The following is a 17,095-nucleotide window of genomic DNA, read 5'->3' on the forward strand; positions in this document are numbered from 1 at the left end:
CAGTGCTGCAGAGAAGCTATTCTTCACCGGGAGGCTCCTGCTGGGAAGCTTGCTGCGAGCCCCAAGCTGTCTGCAGGGAGCTGCACCTTGTGCTCACGTGCGTTTGCGAGCTGGCTGGGATGCTGCTGCTGATCCCTTCTTCCTCTGATTCTTCCCTTGTTTTTTGTTTTTGTAAGTAATGAGAAGTCCTTATCTCCTGGTGAGCAGGATCAGCCCCGTCCTGCCGCCAGGCTATCTAAAGTTTGCCTGAGTGAAGCACTGAAGTGGTATCAGTAACCAAGATAGGCATATCTTCTTCCAAAGCCGACAAAAGAGCCTGTAGCGCCAACTGAAATTAATACGCATGGAATCTGCTGTATTAAGTTTGTCTCCTTTCATACAAAATAAACTGTAAAGCAAACAACCCACCTAGGCGTACTAATAGGGAAGGAGTAATGCACTAGAACACACAAAAGGAAGAGGTGGAAAGAGACGCCTTGCTTTTATAAAGGGTATGAGCAGCCTCACTTATCGCTTGTGCAGCTCCTGGATGTTTCCAACTTGCCCTGGCAGGAAGGTAAATGTGCGTTTCTGACTGTCATATAGTTTGTAGTTATTGTTAGTGAGTTTATTTGGCTTTCTCTGTAGTAAAATCTCCTTTTTTATCATTTTCTTTGTTCTGTCATAGAGATTGGGCTCTTCTAAAACTGGCGTATGCTCTGTTCAGCCTACAGAGAAGTGCCTTTTCTTCCTTCTGTGCGTGGGAAACTGTTTTTCTTTGGAATTTTTCTTTTTTGATCATTTTCTTACAGCAGTATTCTGCCCATCTTTCTGTTCTTTCACACACTTTGGTGTCACGGCAGTGCTTGATATTGCATGCAAAAACTTTTTTTTTCAATTTCTGTGTGCCAAGATACAGCTCACACTCTTACTACTGCGCTGTTTTGTCTGTGGCTGATGTCTTTCACTGCATCTGAGTGTTTTTCTTTGAATACTGTACTTCAACAGTTTTCCTTTTCTCAAACTGCTAATTGTAGGGCTTCCTCAGATTTCTTTCATTCATATATAGTTCATTGTTTCCTCCTCTTCCTTTTTACATGTTCTTCCTTGCTAAAATCTAGTTCCTGTGTTTTCTGATAGCGTTTCCTCACAAAAGGCTGGTTTGCACCATTTCCTGTGAATTTTTCCTCCCAGCTCTAATGCTTTTGCTATTGGTTGTTTCCTGGTTCAGTATCTCCTGCACGGTCAGGGGTCTGTCTGCCTCGGGGGTACTGCTATCCCGGTAGCTTTGGCACATAGGTTTCAGTGATCTTGGTGTAAGTACATCCCTTTCCAGGTATCGCTGTCCCTTCGGCTGCTTGTCCTTCCTCCTGTTTGCCGCCGGAGCTGCTCACGTAACACCCCCTGCATACGTGCACGCATCCTCCTCCGTTTGGGTCGAACAAGGTTAACAGCAGAGATCACCCAGCTGGTTGCCTTGCTGTGGCACAAAACGCAGCTAGCTCAGCTGGCAGATGAAGCCGTGACAAGAAACAGGGAGCAAGTAATCTCAGTGGGCACACCTGCAGCTAGGAGAGGATGACACTTAATTTTGGCCTAATTCTTCTTTTTTTTGATTGTTTATAAAATAACAGGTGGATGTTTTCCTTGCCTTTTGTTATAAGCAGTCATATTTGACTTAGTCTTTGCTTCTTAGCGCTGGATGACAATAAATCATTCAAGAACTAGAAAGTGACCTTTGTGCTATGACTTATTCTTGGATGGGTCTTCAGCTTTCCTGATGGATTTAGTTGGAGGAATGACTAAATGACTGACGTCAGTCTGCTCCTGGGATGCTTTTCTGCAGTTCAGTGAGTTACGCAGGAGTGTTTTATTTTGAAAGCAGCACTGCTTTATAGACCCTTTGTCCTTTCTTATCAAGGCAAAGGACCTTGAGTCGATGTCTCTTTTGACTCCGTAGTTCCAGAGGAAAGCTGGCTTGAGGGATTGGTCATAGCCGCGTAACACAAGATGCTTATGGTTTTCTTCAGAGCCTCCCTCGCTGCGAGGGGAGGACCTACGGTACCTGCACTGAATCCTTGGACGAGGGCTGGCATCTGTTTAGGAGTCTGTTCTGCGTAGGCCTGTATGAAGAACTGCTGCAGTCTGAAAGCAAGACGGTGCTACCCCCAACAGTTTCTGCATAGTGTTGTTTCTGCTGGTGAACCAGGATGTTTATTGATGGAGATTGGTAGTTTTAAATGACAGATTTAATTAAAAAACAAAGTTGTTTTTCTTACCAGGTTGTGGTTTTCCATTGGTGCTTTTATCATAAACGCTTGGCAGCATCCAAGGAAGGCTGGCGGAGAGTCATTTGAGGCAGGAGCCCTCAGTGCTCGGCAGTGCCTGTTGCCAGGTGCAGTTTCCTGGCGACCAAGCAACAGCCTTGATGAATGAAAAGCTTTTCAACTCCTCTCACGTGTCGAGACTCGAACCACTTCTCAGAACTGTGCGCTGCTGTACCTGTCCTCCCAGCACAGCGGTGACAAACACATGCACCAGTGCTCTGCTTGGTGGGAAGGGAACTGGCCATCGCACAGGCTCATTTGCTGAATGACAGAGCTGGGTCTTCTCAGCTACAGTCCTCATTGACGAGGTATGATCTCCCTACCAGCTTTTTGGTTTGTTTTAGATGGTTTCAGTTTACTTCAGGAAGAAGAAAAGCTTAAAGTTAGTTGACTTTTGCTGAGGATTCAGCTGCAAGTCTTGTTCTTGCTCTGGTAAATAATGCATATGCTGTACCACATGGCATAAACGTACGTAGCAGGCATCCTGACTCTGGGAGTTGGAATGTGTTTCTCCAAAAGCTGCTTAGGGACGTATGTATGTCGTTGCTGCTTCCAAAGTGCCAACCAGGCTCCTGCAATACTGATTGAACGAGTAAGCAAATGTACACTGCATATAAACAGAAATAGGAAGAGAAATCCTTCCTAAATACTTATTAGCAGAAGTTTTTCCAAATGAGTCCCATATTTCCCAATTACACACTTCTGCAGCCAGCTGTATACTATTGATTATGCAATAGGCCTACATCTTTGGCAGCGGAACAGTTCCTGTGTCGAGCACCTCTCAACTCACTAATTTATCATTTTCTGACTTACTTGCTACATTCCTAAATGCTTATCTTATTTGCTGTTCTGTCTTGTCTGCATTGAACCTGTCTGTCCCAGTGCTGGGAATTCCTGAATAGATTCCAGATGTTCTTATTTACTCAGGTACATTTCATTACTCTCCATCAGATTAACTCTTTATTGGCTACAAGGGCCTACACCAGCAACACCCTTCTTCCCCCTCCTCCTCTGTCACGATAGCTAGCGTAGTCATCACTCCTGTTCCACCCTGAGAAGGCAGCTGTGATAAGGGGAAAATAAGAGCTGCTGGCCATGCTTCGAGCGGTCAAGGCGCGGTAAACCTTCAGGGGACTTGCTAGTGGAATGCATCCAAATGCTGCCACTGGGTTTGGTGCCAAAAAATTCCGGTCTGTGGGCTTTAGACATTTTTCGCAGTGGGGCTCCTTGCCTTTAGGTCATAGTACCCTGAGAAAAGCTGTTTAATTAGCACGGCTTGGATTGGAATTGTTTCAATCATGCATTCTTAGGCTCTGGGCTGCCTTGAGAGATAAGATCTAGTGCTCTTGCAGTGGAGAGCGTGATTCTGGGGAAGGGACCTTTTTTTGGCAGTGAGTAATTTCCAGCGTGACCTTGTTTCTTACACTGCAGCGCTTTGGCTTTGCTGGCCCTTTTGCTGAGTATTTGTGCAACAGAAAAATGGGTGTAGCTGCAGCACTGCTCTGACATTTTTTCCTGCTCAAAACCCACTTCTAAGCAGCCAGCAGAAAAAGAGCAGTGCAGAGATGGAAAAGGCAGTGTCCTTTTGCTCTGGGACCCTTGGTGTGTGCAGCGAATGATGGTTCAGTTAGATTTCAGGCTTGGGCACATGACATTATTAGAGAGCTCGTTGCCTGCAGCAAGTGGTCCAGTGTATATTAATGGTAAGCAGCCGGGTGAGATCCGTGCTCTTCACTGAAACCATCTCTGGCACAAAGCTGAGCCGCGCTGTCACGCAGAGGCAGGTTGCAAGTTCCCCTTGCTGCACTGGCAGTCGTGACATCCTGTCTAGACCTGGTGGGTAATGCTGCCTTGCATAAGGCACTGCGAAACACGACCAAAGGCTTTAGGAGAATCTGAGCAGAGTAAAAATAAAGCTTTCCTATGTTGAAGGCAATTGCCCTGAACTAGCCAGGGAGCAATAGGCACGGCTGCTCTGGGAGGTATCTGTTGGTCATCTGCTAGCTTTCTGCTACATGTGCAGAAAATGCAGCTATCTGCACCTGGAGAGTAAATGGGTGCCAAAGAGCCAGAGCATTAAGTGTGAGTACTGTTTCAAAAAGTACCTTGTGTCTGTCCAAACATTGTAGTTGCATGCAGTGAGTGAGTACAAAATAGCATATAAAAATTAAAAATCAGGTTTTTTGTTGTTTTCTGAGTTTCCCCTTTCCCTCGGGTAAGTAGAGATGTATTTTGCTTTCTTATAGAAATGTATGCTTAAATATGCTGGTGGGAGACAGGGATTTGGCTCCTAATGCATTGGCTGTGGTCCAGCATGAGTGATATTTGTTATCTGAGATGTCAGTGAAAAGAGATGCCACTGACTCAGTTGCGCTGTGGTTTATTAACTAGGTTCTGACTCAGGCTGTGAATTTTTTTTTTTTTTTTTTTTTTTTACGTTAACCCCCGCTGAACAAGACCGAGCTGAAGATAACACATTTTAAACAATGTTGTGATCAGCTTGGCAGGTGGTGGTGCAGAGACAGTAATGTGGATTTAATGTTTCCAGGAGCTGCGGGTAAGCTGGGAGAAGAGCGAGGAGAGGCTTCTGTTTCCAGTGCCGCGGCTCTGTGCTAGGTTAGACTTGAGACTGTGTTTGGTATGACTAGGGAGGCCTGTCTGAGAAGAGTCGAGTGATTAGAGTAGAGGTGCAAAACAAATGGTTAGCAGGAAGGGTGGCCGTGACGTCCCTTTTCTGCCAGCCTTTTGCTGCGTGCTTCCGCACTCTGAAGCAAATATCTCCGTCTGCGTTTGCTTGCCAAGTGCTTTTAGCTGCGCCCGGCTGCGTGTTGCGTGCGCCACTGCCTCGGGAACGGCACCATTCCCACACAGCCCGCAGTGAGTAACCGAGCTCCTACTGCTGCTAATGTAGGAGTAATTTCTGATTTGTGATACCAAGGCTGCTGGGATCTATGGGCTATAACGGGTCTGTGAAAGGTGACTAAGAAAAGCAGGTTTCTTGTCACAAGGCTAAAACACGGTGTGTGGGCTCTGCATTGCCATCAGAGATTGCTCAGCAGTCCGCAGACTGAAAGAAGTTGATAATTACTGATCTTGCTTAATAGCGAAAGGAAAATATATCCCCCGCTTTCCTTTCCTAAGTGACATGGCTAGGTCAGTGCCAGCTTCTCGTGCCTGTTAAGGAGAGGGCAAAGCAAAGGGATGGGGTTTTGCTCAGCTGTCGCAGGGTGCCAGGGCTGGGCACCTGGTATTCCTGAACTGCCCCGTGAGCCAGCGGGGAGAGAGGGGCTTTGCCGGGGGGACCCAGAGCAGGCGTCTCCCCGTCCCTGCTGCCCTCTCCCCGGCTGCTCCAGCTGCCCTCGGGGCCCTCTCTGGGCTTTGCACTTCTGTTCTCTGCAGTTCGTGGTCGTCGGTGCTGAGGCAGGCGTCCCGGGTCGGCTCACGCGTGCTCCCGGGGTGGTTGAGAGCTCAGGGGAACACGTTCTCCTCCGTACCCCTGGGATCCCAGCACGGCAGCAGCCCTGGGATGGGGATAAAGCACTGGACCCGGTTTGACATTTGAAGGCCACTGGACTTCTCCACTGGGCTGCAGCAAGCCTTGGAGCTGCTGCCCTGGAGTGCCTGCAGCGCTGAGAGCCCTGCCAGGTCTCCTGCCTGCGTGGGCCGGGTCTGGCCAGGCTCCTCCCTCAGGGCTGGTCCCTTCCCCTCTGTCAGCTCTCCCTGGGGTCTTGGAGATGTTGCATCTTACTTCTCCTCTTATCAAATCTCGGTCTAGCTCTGATCGGTGCCTGCAGTGCTCTCTGACAAACCAGGCGACTTCTTCTGCGCTCTGAGCCAGGAGGCCGCGGCGTCCCTGCCGCGTGCCTGCGAAGGACGCGGTCGTGCCTGCAAGGATGCTTCCCGGCGGTCACGACGATGCTGAGCTGCCCAGGCTCAGCCAAGAGGGAGCTCTCCCGCAGACGAGGGTGGTCCACAGCGAGGTAAGATCAGCGTCCAAGGGTGCTCCTTTCTCACACGCACAAGCGCGTTTCACACGTGCGCGCTAACCCTTGCGAGCGCACACCCACGCCGAGCCTAACCGGATCGAGCAGCCACAGGCTGTGGGGGTGTTTCGAAGTGTTTATGACTCAAGCTCGAGAACACATTGTTGAAAGGAAGGCTCTGCATTTTTGTTGTTGTTGCTGACTTTCAAGTGAAATGGGCAGAGACGTGCAGAGCTCTGTCCTGCCTGCTGAGAACATAAAGGGAACAAAAGCTGCCACAAAACCCTACAGTCGAGAGAAATGTCTTTGTAATTTTAGAAACAGAGCTGCTGGGGAAACGATATGTTGTATGAGTAAGTGCTCCACAGCGGTGGTGCAAAGCTAATGCTTCAGCCATCCCTGTGGGACAAGGTCGATCTGTGCTTTGAAATCCAAGGGACCTGCCTCTCACTGTCTGCAGTAAAAGGCAGAAAATAAACTGAGACCACAGGCTGGGAGAAACAAGCCGCCTGCTGAAATTTCCCAGCGAGGGAAATGCAGGTGCTCTTCTCCCCTGTGTTTGCAAGGCGGGACTGATCCTGGCCCCCTGATCCTGGGCTCTTCAGCCGGGTGGGCACAGCAGCACCGGTGCTTTCTCTGCAGCGTGTGCTGTGCAGGAGTTATTGCTACTCGCTGCGTGAGGGAAAGGCACGTGGTGTCTTTTGGAAAGCTGCTATTTGGGACCGTGCCTGTGTTTTCAGAGGCTGCTTCCTGCTACCGTTACAAGGAAGGTCTGTCTTCCCTCAAGGATGGCTGTCAGCTCGAGTGACGTTAGCAGCACAGTGACGTTAGTCCAAACAGGCTGTAAAACCTGCAGGTTGCCCTTTCACCCCACGGGAGTGAAAGTGGCAATGAAGCAATCCTTACCTTGATTTCTCTACTACCCTGTCTCTTGACGGGATCCTGCAGTCTGTTGCTCAACCTCTTGCACAGCTCCCTCTGCACCAAATATTCGTATCTTGTCACTCTGTGCTCTTCTGCAAAACTTCTGTTGTAGGAGCCTGAAGCCTTTTATAGCCATGTCTGGACAAGACCTGCCACCGGGGATGGCCGTTTGCACTGCGTGAGTGGAGGAGCCTTGCCACACGTTTTCGGAAAGGGCTGTGTATTGCTGGGTGCAGGACAGCAACCTGCCTGCAGCTCTGGGCTGCGCTGGAGCTCGAGCTGCTCAGTGACTTGGCAAAGCAGGAACATGGCGTAAGCCAGGAACCTGAGTCCCTTATGAGCAGCTCAGTGCCAGTACTTTAACCAAGGCAGCCTGCGGTGAGGTGGGAGGTGAGCTTTGGTCTCCCAGCGTCTAGTTCTGCACTGCAACTCCACCAATGTTCTTGCTATTGCAACTGAATGGCCTCTAATGACAGTCCGCTCGTTGCAGCGCTAGCTACCAGGCCAAGTCAATGCACCCTGTTCAGCCGAGTGCCAAGGAAAATCAGAGCCTCAGCTGGCCATCTGTTTTCTGCGTAGTCTAATTCTGCATTTTACTGTATATTCTTGCTCTTGGATGATGCAGAGGTGTATCATGCTAGACAGCAAGTTCATTTGGGGGCTGGGAGCATGTCAGTCCTGTAGGTTACCTCTGGGAACTTGCCAGATATTTGAGGCTTGGTAGAGTATTTACTAAACTAACCACATCCCGTTAAAATACAGGCTTCGCCATCAGCTCTCTTCCTGTGCACTGAAACATTCCCTGTGCTTTCTCTGTCACTCTCTAGAGATCCCCTGGATTCTGGCCTTTGCAGTCTATGCTTGGACTGCCCTCGTTACAGTCACTTTAAGCCTGATACAATTTGTACTTTTTAATACTAAAAACATGAACCACAGGACTGTGCCTCAACAACAGAGGAGGGACATGTTAGAACAGCTCAGCAGGTAGCTCTGTGTTTGGAATTAGATGCGTATCTCACTTATGTCAGTGGCCTGTGACCTCATGCAAACATACCTCCAAGGAGAATCAAGGTGAAACACAAGAGATGTGTCCCTGGTGATGAGCACGTGCCAGAGATGAGCCGACAAGGCAGGAGCCCGCTGAACAGCATTTGCCTTGGAGCTGTGGGTGGTCAAGGACTGAATGTGTGCTGGTGGGTTGGAGTGAGGAGAGATGCTGTCAGTGTGCCCAGCTCCTAGGAGCGGTTCTTCAAGATGACCTGAAGACTCATGAAGAATACAAAATTCTGCAGAGTAGGACCTCACCAGCCAGGCTGCAGGCCTAAGGGCAGGTTACATGCTAGATTCATGTCGCACTGATCCACCGGGTTTACCAGCAGATGGGGGAGCACCCCACGGCACCCCAACTGCCGTGTCCATCTTGCTCGTGGGAATTGGGTGGAGTCATGTCCAGCCAAAGGAAAGGTACGTGTATCTTCGCAGGGGAGAGAGATGATTCAGAGTTTAGACTGGTCTCGGAACCCAGCAGATGCGATGAGCGAAGGCTGGAGGTTAACTGTCAGCCAAGGGTTTGTATCTGTTCTCAGACCAGCTTGTTCCTCGGTGTCTCGGTTCCAGGAGAAGCCAGGACTGCCGCTCCACAGAAAGGTTTGCTATGCTATTGGGGGCATTCCCTACCAGATGACAGGAAACGCCCTTGGGTTTTTCCTCCAGATCTTCCTTCTGGATGTTGTGCAGGTGAGTGTCCATGTGAGATGGGGTTAATCTGCAAAGGGGCTTAGCATGAACTGGGCAGACTGGAGCAAGGGTGGAGTGTGGTGGGTGACCAAAGCCCTTGGAAATGCTCATCAGAATTAAGCACTAAAACTGGAACAACTGGATTGCTGGTGGGCATACAGGAGATGTTTCCAGGCCATTGCAAGCCTTAGAGTGGTCCCCAGGGGATGCAGCTGAAATATTGGCTAGAGCAATCTGCATCATGCTGAATGTTCACAGCTCACAGCTTTTCACCAGGACTTCTTTCCCTCTTGAGCTGTGGTTTCTGATTCCCCCCACAGCTGGAGCCAGTCCATGTCTCTTTGATCCTTTTCCTTGGAAGAGCCTGGGATGCAGTTACTGACCCTGCTGTTGGCTTCCTAGTCAGCAAGAGCCCAAGGAGAAAATATGGCAAGCTGGTCCCATGGTGAGTGTCCAGGCTGGAGCCTCAGGAGGGTCTGTGTTGGGCTTGAATTCCTTCAGTGTTAGCACAAGGAGACAGTTGGGATGCCTCATAACGTAGCTTGCAGAGGGGTCCATATGTCATGGTAATGAAAGAGGAGGAGAGTATTTCAAACTCGTACACTTGCTGTTTCCTCGAGTCCTCATGTTTCTAGGGTTGTGGGGTTTGGTGCTCCATGATGCTGCCTGGTGGCTCATGCACATTTTGGCAGTCAGCTGTGTTAGGACCTTTCCACCAGTCTCTAACCATGGGCAGATCTTGTACTTAGAGGGTTACTGCTGTCCACAAAGCTCTGCTGCAGAACTAGGACTTTAAGCATTCAAATAAGAAAATAAGCAATTTTGGACAATTTAGACATTCATTTTTTGTCTCAACATTTGTGTCAACCCCCACCTCCAGCCTGACAGATGGGCACTCACTTGAGCAAATCTCCTTCCTCTTGCAGACCTTGATCTTGCAGTAGCCAAGCTGTGGTTTGGAGGTCGGGGGAAGGAGTCATGCTGTGTAGCTCAGGTTCCGCAATGAGAAACCTGACCTCATCTGAGGGTCATATCTGACCAGCTCTGCTTCCTCTCCAGGATTGCATGCTCCACACCATTTGGGGTGCTTTTCTACTGCATGATGTGGTCCACCCTCCCTGATGCCACCCCCATCTCCCTGAAGTTCCTGTGGTACCTGTTCATGTACAGCTTCTTCCAGACTTGCATGACTGTAAGGAACATGGTGCCTGGGGCTGACTGTACTACACACCATCAGCTGGGGAGTCCCGGGGGCCTGGCTGGGTCTGAGGGAGCTCTGGCTGGGGAGGAGGGAGCAGGATGCGAGTTCTCCCTGCTGCAGACCATCCCGGCAGGGGATGGGGAGATGAAGCAGTGCATTTTAATGCTGGGATTTGGGTGGACTGCCTCTAAGTGGTGATGTGAACCTCTCCATCACTGGTTTGGGAGAAAAAAGCAAATCGCAGAAGAAGAGGGTGAAGAGCTGCCTGTGTGCAGGGGTGTTATGGAAGGCAGCATTATCTGCTGTATTTAGGAATGAGGGGATCATAACAGGCAAAGCAGGGAGGCAGCAGCCAGAGGTGTGTTTGAACTGTGCTCTTCCCCAGTGCTACCATGTGCCGTATTCTTCCCTGACAATGTTCCTGGGAGGAACCCAGAGAGATCGTGATTTAGCCACTGCCTACAGTAAGTGACTGTGCCCCTACAACCCCAGGGCTGCCTGCCTTCCCACGAGACCCTCCCTGGAGGAGACGGGAATAAGTTCCTCTGGCTTTGAACAGGCTAAAGTTGCACACTGAATCTCACCCAAGAGAGCATGAACAAATCTGCTTGGGGTCCCTATGTCATTGCAGTGAAAGAGGAGGCTGGATGGGGTGAGCCAGGAAAATGAGACCAGTGGCGGCTTCTGCAAAGAATCCACCTGCAGAAGCATTTATTAAATGTGGATGCTCCCTAGGGGACCCAGACCCCAGACTTAGTGGCTCCAAACACTAGAGTGTTTGCGGCTGGAGCCAGGAGAGAAGAATCAAAGCAGGTAGAAATAGCAGGTCTCATCTCCTTCTGGGACAGCTCTGGATGTTGGTGCCTCCAAGCCTATACCCAAAGCTGGTCTCTTATCCTTCCTGAGGGAAGTCCCTCTGTGGCCAGAAAGTGGGACTGAAGTCTCTTGGTTGTCCTGACAGGAATGGGGATGGAGGTGTTCAGCACGCTCCTCGGATCAGGAATTCAGGGGCAGATTGTGGGCAGTTACCATGCCCATATGATGAACAGCTGTTACGTGTTGAATGGGACCCAGGCCAACACCAGCTCCTCCAGCCCCACAGACTCGCTGGAGAACACGGTAAGGGCTGGCCAGTCTGCTCTCTGCTCCTCCCTGAAGCTCGGGGGCAGGCGCTGCTGGCTGTGCTCTTAGCTGGGTGCGTGGTACCTGCATTGTGATTTTGCACTGTCTGTTGTCTGCCAGCGTAGGGCCTACGTATTTGCATCCCTGGTCCTGGGCTCAATCTATTGCCTGTCCTGTCTGATTCTCATCTTTGGAGTAAGGGAAGAGCCTGGTAAGGTCCGTTTTGATGCAATGTGGATGGTGAGGATGGGCTTGTAGGGGGAGGCACGAGGCAGAGGGAGCTAGGCACGTGCAGGCTGGATGACTTTCAGTGTGGGGCACAGAGACACAGCACCTGCTTGGATACCAAGACTCCTGCCTTCCTGGCTCTCTGGGAATAGCCGTCAGCTTTGCAGCCTTCTAAGTCTGCGCTGGCAGCATCTTGCTCCAGCAGTGGACTGCAGAGACGTTCATGAGAAAGGAAGGTCCAGGCTGTCTGAGAGCTCCTGCTAGGAGACGGCAGTCCGGGGCAAGGTTTGCAGCTCGCTGCTCCACTGTGCTGAGTGGGTCTTGCAAACACGCAGCCTGCAGAGCAGTTGGCTTAGCCTGCTACGGTGTGCAGTGCAAAGTGGTAAAATGGCTGTTGTCTCTGCACTGAGATGTCAGACTCAAATAGCCCCTCGCTCAGCTGAGTTGCACCTGAGACATAACGGCACTATCCCCCCGTATCTCCCACCCCCATCTTGTCTGTTCAGGCAGCTCCAGTGCCAACTCTGCTGTCTCTCTTCCCAGGGCCCCTCAGCCCCCTGGGGAAGGTTGGGCTGCCCTTCACTAGCTGCCTGAGGATGATCATGGAGCACAAGCCCTACACCCAGCTGCTGTGTGGCTTCCTCTTCGCATCCCTGGCCTTCCAGGTGCGAGACCTGCTTCTGCAGGAGAAGAGCCTGGGAGATGAGATGCTCCAGGCAGGTTCTGCAGTGATAGACAGTGAACTCAGGACCCCAGCCATGAATGTCTCCGTGTTCCCTTCCCAGATTGCACAGGGGATCTTTGCCGTCTTCTGTACTCATGCTGCAGGTCTGGCCGGGAAGTTCCAGCATTTGGTGCTTATCATGTTGGTAAGCGAGCCCAAGAGAGACTTGCTGTCCCTGCTGTCCCTGCCTGCTTCGGCAGATCCCTGGATTAGCTCAGCCCTCCAGGATGGTGGCAGCTCAGCCACACTTGGGGCGCTGGATCTCCTGGAGTCAGCACTGCTGCTTCTTCCTGTCGGCAAGAATGTCATCCAGGCAGATACTGGTGGAAACTGGAAGCATTGCTGAGAGTCCCCTCTGGTTCTCTCCTCAGGTCACAGCTTCCCTCTCTATTCCATTTTGGCAGTGGCTTTTGGGGAAATTTGGGAAGAAAACGGCTGTGTCCTTGGGCCTAGTGGTGAGTTTGCCCTCGGTCGCGGCTATGGACTGAGAAGCCTTGCAGGCAGACTGTCTTGCCCCCAGCTGCTCATGCTGTCTGGGGAGAAGAGCTGGCTGCCAAGCAGCATGGCCAGCCATGCGGGCACTTCGTTCTTCCCTCCCAGCCAGCTGAGGCAGGTGGCCCCGAGCACAGTGTCCTCTGCGCTGCAGGTGAGCAGGAATAGGAGGGTAGCTGATTGCAGCTCTGCGTTGCCATACGTCTGGCCACTGCTCATATCAATGACCACGGCTCTGCAGCAAGGTGTGGGGAGGCTGAGGGCCTGTCCCTGGGGTGGTGGATGAGTGAGGATGTTTGCAATATCACCCAGCCTGGCCTGTGCTCTCAGACTCCATGGCTGCTGGGTCTCGTGAGCAGCACGTGATCGGATGCTGTCCTAATGCACTCACGTCACGTGCACTCGCAGCACCATCCTGCAGCCTCTTTCCTGCTCCAGGACCTTGCATGCTCAGTGCAGAATACCCGAGTTCTGCCAGCCAGCTCGGCGTGGGGTGTGGGGAGGGAAGTAAGGGCCAGGGTGCCTGCTCATCGAACACATTTGAGCTGCTGCCTAGCTCTGCAAGTCAGCAAGAAAGTCCCATTTGGCTTCTTTGCAGCATTAGGTACTCAAATCCCTTTGCAGGTCTGCCTCAACGTTGTCTTCCTCACAGACATGTGGAGCAGCCATAGCAGATGCAGCTTTCCAGTTTAACCACTCGGCCCCATTTCCCTCTGTAACAGACCTTCCTTTACCCATGAGGAAGGCTTTGCTTCCAGTATCTGTTTGCGTCTGTGCAGGGCCTTCAGGCTGCACTGCACAGGGGAAGGAAGCAGCCCCTGTGCCACGAATCGGCTGCTCAGACCTTCCCCAGAGCCCCAGAACAGAATGTCCAGGGTCCACGTGCTGCTGGGGGGGTCTCTAGCCTTGCCCCTCTGTCTGAGCACGGTGATGCAGGGAGGCTGGGCAGGAGATGTGAGGTTTTAGCCGTTGCCTGTGAACGCGTGGGGAGGGGGAGCCCGGTCTTTGGTACGCCGGGCCAGTGCAAGATGCCCGTGAGCAGCAGAAAGGGCCCATATGCTGCTCCTTCTCCTCTCCCTCCCCCAGCTGATCATCCCGGCCCTGGTAGCGATCACCCAGGTGATGCACAGCTTCCTGGCCTTCGTCTTCCTGATGATCGTGGCAGGCTGCAGCATGGCTGTGCTCTATCTGTTGCCGTGGTGAGTGGAGGCATCTCTGAGCCAGTTGCTAGGTGGAGAGGAGGGGAAGGTTACTGGGAAAGCACCAAGGCAGGCCAAGGCTTCACTGCAACAGCTATTGGGATGCACAGGGACACATGCAAGTGGGATTGGGATTGTGATCCTAGTGGGTCCCCCTGGAGCATCATTCAGCCTGCATTCAGGGCTCCCTTCAGCTGTGGGATGCTGTGTAAAATGCTGCTTTTCTTCTGCCTTTCCCAAAGTAGCTGCTGCACTCTGTGAGACATTCTCTGCCCTGATTGCCTAAGGCAAAGGACACATGCTAAACAGTCTCCAAAGTGGGGTTCTGCAAGGGGTTTCTGCCTCTTTCTGCTGGTTGCAAAGGCCTGGGAAGGGTTGCAGTTGAGTTCGGCAGTGCTGGGTGGGTTTCATGAACGCCTCTGTGGGGCTGTCTGTCCCCAGGTCCATGCTGCCGGATGCGGTGGATGATTTCAGGCTGAGGAACCCCAGCTGCCTGAACCTGGAGGCTCTCTTCTACTCATTTTATGTCTTCTTCAACAAGTTTGCAGGTGGTCTTGCTGTGGGGATATCGACACTGAGTTTACAGTAAGCCCCAAATGCTACCCTCCCTATTTTGCCAGCCCAGCATGGATCTTTTCTACTGCTCCTTTCTGGGTTGTCTGATAAGAAAGAGATGCTGGAATGGGTTGCAGGGATATCCAAATCTGTCTTTCCAACATCTACTGAGAGTAAGAGGAGGAGGGAATGGGAGTTCTCCAAAGTTGGGCCTCTGATTCCAGCCTCTAGTGGAGGGTGACAGAGGTGCCCGCTTGCCTTTTTGCAGTGGCTCAGTGGGGCTGGGGGAAGTGTGGCCATTCTCCGTGCTTTAAAGCCTTCCAGAGTTCCCCACTGGGGATCCTGGGCTGACAGCAGTGCCTTTCAACTGTGCTCCTCTCTAGTTTTGCAGGTTACCATGCTGGAGACTGCACGCGCAACCCCTCCGTCATCCTTGCCCTACGGCTGCTCATGGCCCCAGTCCCAATAAGTCTGCTGCTCATCGCCGTAATCATGTTCTCCATCTACCCCATCAACGAGGAGAGGAGGAAACAGATGAGAATGGAGATGGAGGCAATCGGGTAAATGCGAGCTCCCTGAAGGAGCCGGGCCTCCTCCTGTTTGGTCTGGGTGTCTGCACTGCAACTAGCCCGATACAGAAACGCTGCACAGGGAGGGACTGCACGTGTCCGGTCTGGCTCCCTGTGCTTGCGCTATTACTCTCTGCAGAGGCACATTTTCTCAGGGCTTGAGGGAGTTTTGGGGACTGCAGACTTCGCACCGGATCTCATGAGTGCTCGTGTTTCTTTTACCAGGCATCATGTACAACATGGCAACGCAGAGTAAAACAAGCGCTGAGCTGGGTGAGTTCCTTTGGGAAGAACGCGGACTTGCTGTGTGCTGCCAGGATGTGCTGCTGTCATGGAAAGTCCCCATTTCCCGTCGTTTCCTGTTTCCCGTGTTCCAACAGCCTGTTTGTATCCCGGGTCCCCTCCCTCTCCTGGCAGGCATGCACAGGTCGGAGCGGGGTCCTGTGCAGCCCCAGCCCTGCCTCCTCACTAGAGAGCTGCCTTCGCCAGGGCTTGGCCTCCCTGGTCTTCGGCAGGTCCTGACGGATCTGGGCAAGGCAGATCTGTGCTGCTCTTCCAGGAGAGGCTGCGATGCAGGGGAGGAAGGGCCCAAACAAGCCTCAGAGCAGCGCTCTCAAACAAGATGGGACGTGGAGGTGTCACTTAGTCACGTGGGAAAACTTTTGCATGAAGTACGCTGGGATTGTTTTTGAGGGAAACTACAGCATTCTTGGCAGTTTTTTGGAAAAGTATTGCCCAGATAGTGTGTTTGTGCTTACGCTGCCCTTTCACAGGGGAAAGTTTAGAATTTCTTTGAAGAAGGGTGAAGTTCAAGCCAGCAATATAAAAGAAAAGCATGTACAGAAATGATCACACCTGGCAGTACTGTAGTGAAAGCCAGCTACCTCTCTCTGCCTCGGTCTTGTTAGCTGAATAACTTAGGGGAACGAGGAGTTTCTCGGTAGAAGAGTTTGCAGGACTGGACTGAGCTGCCTCGGTTCAGGCAGTCATGGGGGTTTCTGGCAGTTTGTCCTGGCTTTGCCATGTCAGGAGGTTATGGCATAAGTGTCAATTGAATTTCAGGAACAGTTGAGTTGCTTTTAAATCATAGCCTGTAGCTAGATCTACCACATCAGCATCTTGTGAGAGCTTCCCAGCCCCCCCACGTCTCTCCTGGCAACAGTGAGGGGGCAGCAGGGGGAAGATGGGAGAAACAAGCCGGCTTGTTGCTAGTAGCACTGAGCTGTGTTGAGCCCTGTGCAGAAGCAAAGAGTGAGGCTGGTTATTTTTAGGGCTAGAGCTGTATCTGACCGTTGGTTGACCTTGCAGCACTCCAGTCTGGTGCACATTGGCAGGATCTGAGCTAATTACTCGCCAGTTGTGCACTAACTTAACTTAATTTGAAGCCTTCAGCCTTGTGATGCCACTTTAAGAAGAATGGGGAAGATCTTGTTTTAGGGCTGTGTCAGGGTGTCTGCAGGAACATCGCACCAGTCCAGATTCAGAGTGATTTCTCAGAAGCACAAAGGGCTTCCTTTTTTTTTGCTGAGGCGTAAAGGATGTTCCTTGGGAGTGCCTGACTAAGCCTGTGGTCGGGTGCTGCAATGCGCTGCCCTCTGCCATCATGCGTGGCTTTCAGCCTTGCTTCCCGTGGATTTATGAACAAGCAAGTTCCTTTGAACATTGAGGAAACACTGATAGCTCAGAGTTTAAAGTCCTACAGAAGGCATGAATTATGTTCACAGGCATGTGCTCTTTGGGACAGAGGAGTGGACTTCCTCTGGAGCTCCTGCTCTGCAGCATGTGCTGTGAATGGGCCACAAACCACTCCGGAGTGGGACCTGCCCCACTGCAGAGCAGGGAAACGCTGCTGGCGTTTGTGGTGTCTTCCAGCCCTGCTACTACCCACGGTGGTACTTTTGTATACCAAAAAATGTCCCATATATTTCTTACGCTATTAAATTTGAATATTCACGCTTCTCCCTCTCGGCATTTATTTTGTGAGTTCTGCCAGCAAATGATCCAGAGAGTAAGAAGTGTCTGTAGAATTTGTTTGTTCTGAGGCTGTTTCACTTT

At 51.5% G+C, this 17,095-nt stretch overlaps 1 protein-coding gene across 10 annotated transcripts; it reads left to right on the forward strand.

Annotated features, from left to right (window-relative positions):
* The first annotated feature begins 2,598 nt into the window (after positions 1–2,598).
* Positions 2,599–16,998, forward strand: LOC112987238 (sodium-dependent lysophosphatidylcholine symporter 1-A-like). Of its 10 annotated transcripts, none has more exons than XM_064521675.1 (16): positions 2,599–2,614; positions 6,082–6,286; positions 7,326–7,391; positions 8,831–8,950; positions 9,271–9,395; positions 10,010–10,142; positions 10,537–10,615; positions 11,113–11,270; positions 11,394–11,484; positions 12,045–12,166; positions 12,287–12,370; positions 12,597–12,680; positions 13,804–13,916; positions 14,358–14,501; positions 14,855–15,031; positions 15,266–16,998. In XM_064521675.1, exons 2-16 carry the CDS (start codon positions 6,200–6,202, stop codon positions 15,294–15,296), a joined length of 1,614 nt encoding a protein of 537 aa, XP_064377745.1. In that variant the 5' UTR covers positions 2,599–2,614; positions 6,082–6,199; the 3' UTR covers positions 15,297–16,998. The 10 variants fall into 10 exon arrangements, with proteins under 10 accessions (XP_064377745.1, XP_025962806.2, XP_025962805.2 ...); XM_026107021.2 differs by lacking the exon at positions 2,599–2,614 and adding an exon at positions 4,746–4,863; XM_026107020.2 differs by lacking the exon at positions 2,599–2,614 and adding an exon at positions 5,040–5,183.
* The last annotated feature ends 97 nt before the right edge of the window (positions 16,999–17,095 follow it).

Source organism: Dromaius novaehollandiae, chromosome 16 (genome assembly GCF_036370855.1).
Source record: "Dromaius novaehollandiae isolate bDroNov1 chromosome 16, bDroNov1.hap1, whole genome shotgun sequence".
Classification (NCBI taxonomy): domain Eukaryota; kingdom Metazoa; phylum Chordata; class Aves; order Casuariiformes; family Dromaiidae; genus Dromaius; species Dromaius novaehollandiae.